The 4,773-nt window shown below is 42.3% G+C and overlaps 1 protein-coding gene across 1 annotated transcript in view; it reads right to left on the bottom strand.

Annotated features, from left to right (window-relative positions):
- Positions 1 to 1,326: 1,326 nt before the first annotated feature.
- T265_02777 (hypothetical protein) overlaps positions 1,327 to 4,773 on the bottom strand; it is a gene marked incomplete at both ends in the record, with an annotated part of 11,008 nt that continues 7,561 nt past the window's right edge. Inside the window, one exon of the mRNA XM_009167102.1 lies at positions 1,327 to 1,468. Coding sequence (XP_009165366.1) covers positions 1,327 to 1,468 — 142 coding nt within the window. The remainder of the gene's footprint in view (positions 1,469 to 4,773) is intronic.

Below are 4,773 nucleotides of genomic sequence, written 5' to 3'. Positions count from 1 at the left end.
TTGGAAAACACGAATGGGAAGAAGCACAGCACATCTGAGGTGAGACCGGTTTCGTCAGATGACGACCGTTTGGTTCAGAACTCAGTGACAAAATTACATTGGAATTGTAATTTTTGGGCATGATTACATAATTTTCCCCGCTAGAGAGTTACAGCTTTGTAGGTGGCAGGGAAATCCATCCATGAAGATAGAAATTTTCTGGCGTACTGGTCACTATCTGTATAAATGTTTAATCCTAAATGAACGTGAGTACCTCGAACACTGCCAAGTTACCAAGGGTCGCATGATATTCGGAGGCGTCAAACCGTAGCATTGCGGTTGTTCAACTCTGGAGCGACCATAGGAAGAGCTCAATCAAGAATGGGTTCTCCTGAGAGGTGGACTTTCTTGGTAGGGACTCCCTTGATGAGAAGACCTCCAAAAAACTAATCGAAAATACTTTCTTTCAAAGTAGTGTCTATTCTTACGGTTTTCCACTCTGGGTTACTGCTGTTATACTAGTTCAAATGCAAAATCGCTCTTGAATCTTGGATTCACGGAGGATGAAGCGCTTTCTTACCGCCCTGTACCTCATCTATGGTGTGATTTTATAGTAATTTGTAGTTCTGATGGCGACATCGATTAAAGAGTCTGCCAAAAACTTTCATTTTTTAAATACTTTTTTCATCGTGAAGCAATCCAGCGATTTTGAGATTCTGGAATTTCCTTTTTTTTCAAGAGGGATTTTTAGAGGAACAGTCCGTGTCACCAAAATGATTTCCTCAGTACGGATGTGTCCAATTCAGGGTTTTTCTTGTGACTTGTGCAGTATGGAATGGAGACTATGATTTGTTCGCTGGGATTCCGTTCACACCATACTTCACTTGTTCTTTGTATGCTACTAACCTCACGACCACTTGTCCATCTGATGAGTCACAATTGGGTGTGGCCGAGCTTTCTACAAATGATTACCATTTTCGCGTCAAAGCATTTGGCCAAACTTTGGGCCCAGAGCTCATAAACGCAAAATCTGTCATGAAGGTGCTACCCAATTAAGGAAGGAGCCGTTTGGATCATGCAGCATTAATTTAATTGCTTCGGTCATTATTTAGTTAATTCACTTTATTCCAGCAAATCACCTCGGAACCATTTATCAAATAGTACGTTGGTTTTACTGATGGGGTGTTCTTTCACCGAATGAAAAGAGCAATGTTCTCGTCAACTGATCAAGTTGAATCATCCTGCTTGATTGCTGAAGTGCAAGATTTGGTGGCTAAACAGTGAAGGCGATGCTTTTAATGCAGTAGTTCCAATGAGTGAGTGATCCGTGTCTACTAACTGTTACTCTTACTTATTGCTGTTAACTATTGGGATAAGTCGGGTCTCGGGGTCCTGATCCAGATAGGCGGAAGGTTTTAGTACGAATGAGATTGGAATTACATATTTCTCCGCCAGATCATAGATTGTGCTTTCTTCGATCGTTTTCACCCTGAAAAAGTTAAAAAGGGCTCTGTAATTTAGTTTGACCTCCGATTCTTGAAGTACACATTCCAACAGTTTGATGAACTCATTTATCGCTGAACTGTTCTTCGTTCCAAAAAAACCATCTGGTGTTTCGCAACATTTCTATCCCGATTTCCCGGAAACACAAATGGTTAAACTTCCAATAATCAGAGCAAACACACTAAAGTACCAGAATATATACAAGCCCTTACCATATCCCTCACTTCTCTCTTCATCTTAGCGCCTTCCTGAAGAGCTTCTGCGTCTATTCATTGGAGCTTCTGATGCGCCCTACACTCGAGTGAAGTTGATACCACTGAACAGTTGGTGGTTTGTGTTCGAACTACTGGTAAGTGAGTCCTAATGGAGATTCGGGAAGTAACCAAAAGGAGGAAACAAAATTGTGTACTACCCTAGGGTTCCTGGAACCGCAATGTTTAAAATATGAGCTAAAGGGTTATATTTTTTCAATTTTGAACTTGTCCTTGAGATGAGACATGCTATAAGACTTACTCACACAGCACACCTTGAAACTACCCTGTCCAATTATATGGGAATTCAATCATCTTCCAGTTTAGTATAATCGTTGATCAGCTGTTTACTGGTCATATGACCACAACCACTATTTTACCTGCCGGACTTGTGGTGACCTGAAGATCCCAAAATATCAGTGTTCACATTATGCGATTATTCATTCCTCCTCGTGAATGACAGCATTGTAAATGATTAGCGGCCAAAATGTTTTCCAGACAACAATGGTATATCAGGAAGGGTATCTTTTCCCCGTTTTAAGTTTACTTGTCCACCAGTTTCCCATCGACACTACTCATGAGTAGTCTGAAACTGACTTATTTTTTCGAGCATTTCACCCAGCAATCGCCACCTGCTTGAACCTCTGCCAAGGATCCAGGTAAATCTTCGATTTTTGAGACAGTGCTTGGATCTGTTTTATTAAGGTGGAACATTTTCATTCGACGGGACACTTTCAGCCGCTAATTTGGGATTTGAGTGCCACTTTTCCTTACGAAGGACTTGTTAACGCGTGAGGAATCTTATTGGTCATTTGGATGTTGTACCTGATGTGGAGTTGTGTTTTGTAAGTTTCGGATTCAAATATAGTCGTGCAATTCTAAGTTGAATTGTAGGGGCTATGACGATTGCTATGGCTACTTTACACGCGAGTATAGGTTCTCCGCATTTTCTGCTCATTAGCTCGTGTTCACCTATTCTCAGTTCAGTTCAGTGAACGTGCGACTTGTATTGACAATTTATATCTAAATGTGTCAGACGAATTTTATATTCGTCTGCACGTGGCTTCACTATAGCCCCCCCTCTATATCTCCCCCTGTAGTGATCAGTTTTTTTTATTTCTCTTATGGGTTTTGTGAATTTGATATCCCGAGAGTGTACCAAGTATTAGCTATTGCTACCAATTAGCTTCTGAAGCGTATATCTTGATTGAAATGTAACTCACAGGAGAAAAGGGCCAACCAACTATGCTTACTTGACTCAATAACGAGCGTCTGTTTCTCGCTCACCGTAAGTTGCAAAAACGACTTCCATTAAGTGCAGATCAAACGTGTTGATGGAAACAAGTTACTCACAAATTTGCTGAACACTCGATAGCCCAGTTTTGCCATTTTTGGGCCCATCAGACAGGCGTGTTCCCTGAGCTTCTGTCAACCTTACTTTCTGCTCCGACTGAATTGAAATCGAACCTCTCGTCTACAATATCCTTCAGTCGAAGAAGCTCATTAACGAACGATTCACTCGGGATTCTGTTGAGTCTGCCGGTTAAGCCAACTTAGTTTGCAAATGATCATGTTTCGTCGGTTGCCCGCGAAGTTTTATGGGTTGAATTGTCCGCTGTGTATTTATTTTTGCGAAGGTCAAAAACCCATCCGCTGGCGGCATTTGGTTACTGTTCCAAGGCCACTTCACATTGTTGCCCCTTACGCCAATCGGAATAATCGTTCTCCATGGAACACTAAGTGAAGTTGATCCAATTTGAGTATAACGTTCAGCTGTAACATTCTTCCGGTGCCTAGCTGCCATGCCACCCGAAGGTTGCACGAGGGCTGGGATACTGCCGGGTTGTTTGAGCCTAGACAGGGCAAGTCGAGAGGCAGAGGTCGGGTTCGAACCACGCACCTTCAGGTCAGTGAATCCGCACTCTCACCTCTAAGCCGTCTTGCATGTGGACACGCATGTGGGCAGCGCAAACGAAGATTTATGTGAAACATTGTTGGGGACGCTGCAAACATCGCTATGACGCAACGACGATGGACTTTATATGCGTTTAACATGTCCATAGGAGAACCTGTCTTGATTCACCACCGAACGTTACCTCGGTGTCGCAACACTCCGTGTGACTGACTCATATTAGTGTGGAAGCTACCATGCGGTGACTAAATTGTGAGGTTAATGCACAGTTTGTCTAATTTGGACATTACGACAAAGTAGGTGTCTATATCAGAATTTCCACATGTTGGAATCTATGGGTTAAGTTCAGAATGTCTGGAGCAGTATCCCGCCAGACGCCGAACACAGAAATGTCCGCCAAGACAGACCATCACTGACAGAAGTTTTTCGGCCTCTCTTTTTGGGCTGGGTTGGGTTGAAGGATACTGCTCGTGGCTAACGGGTCATTGTGTTGTTGACTATTCCAGTGTATGAGACTGACTTTGAAGTGCTATTCTTTGCGCTAGGATCTTGTGATGGACAGTGGGCCATTTCTGAGTACCTGCGAATTTTACTTTTTTGCCTCCCTCCTTAAACGCTTGTGAACTTAGACTCGTCCAGTGACTTTCACAATATGAGTTGATGAACTACTGTCCCGACGCGAGATTCACCCCTCAGTGGTAACATAGCAAAACGTATTTTCAATAACAGGCGTTCCACTTTCCAACTTTTGTTTTTAGCACTCGCGTTGTAGATCAGTCACCAGTTGGTACGATCAGGGGCTTTTACCCTAAATTTCACCTGGACTAATCCAGTGCTTTCTTCGCCATAATAATAATAATAATAATAATAATAATAATAATAATAATAAGCATAAATGGCTCCATCGGGTTGTTATTATTAGACCTCACACATTCGCGACTCTGTTTGATGCGGCACACATAGAAGATTGACAGACTCGGTCTTTTCGTTCATGTTGTCGGAATGCCAGACGAATGATAACGCAGAACCATACAATATGCTAATTTACTTTGCATAAGGTGTGATATAAAAATGCAAAAGCATGCATGCAAACAAAGCGCTGAAACAACTGCCAAACCGAGAGTATCA

Source organism: Opisthorchis viverrini (genome assembly GCF_000715545.1).
Source record: "Opisthorchis viverrini unplaced genomic scaffold opera_v5_36, whole genome shotgun sequence".
Taxonomy (NCBI): domain Eukaryota; kingdom Metazoa; phylum Platyhelminthes; class Trematoda; order Opisthorchiida; family Opisthorchiidae; genus Opisthorchis; species Opisthorchis viverrini.
This window is presented reverse-complemented; position numbering and strand designations above follow the sequence as displayed.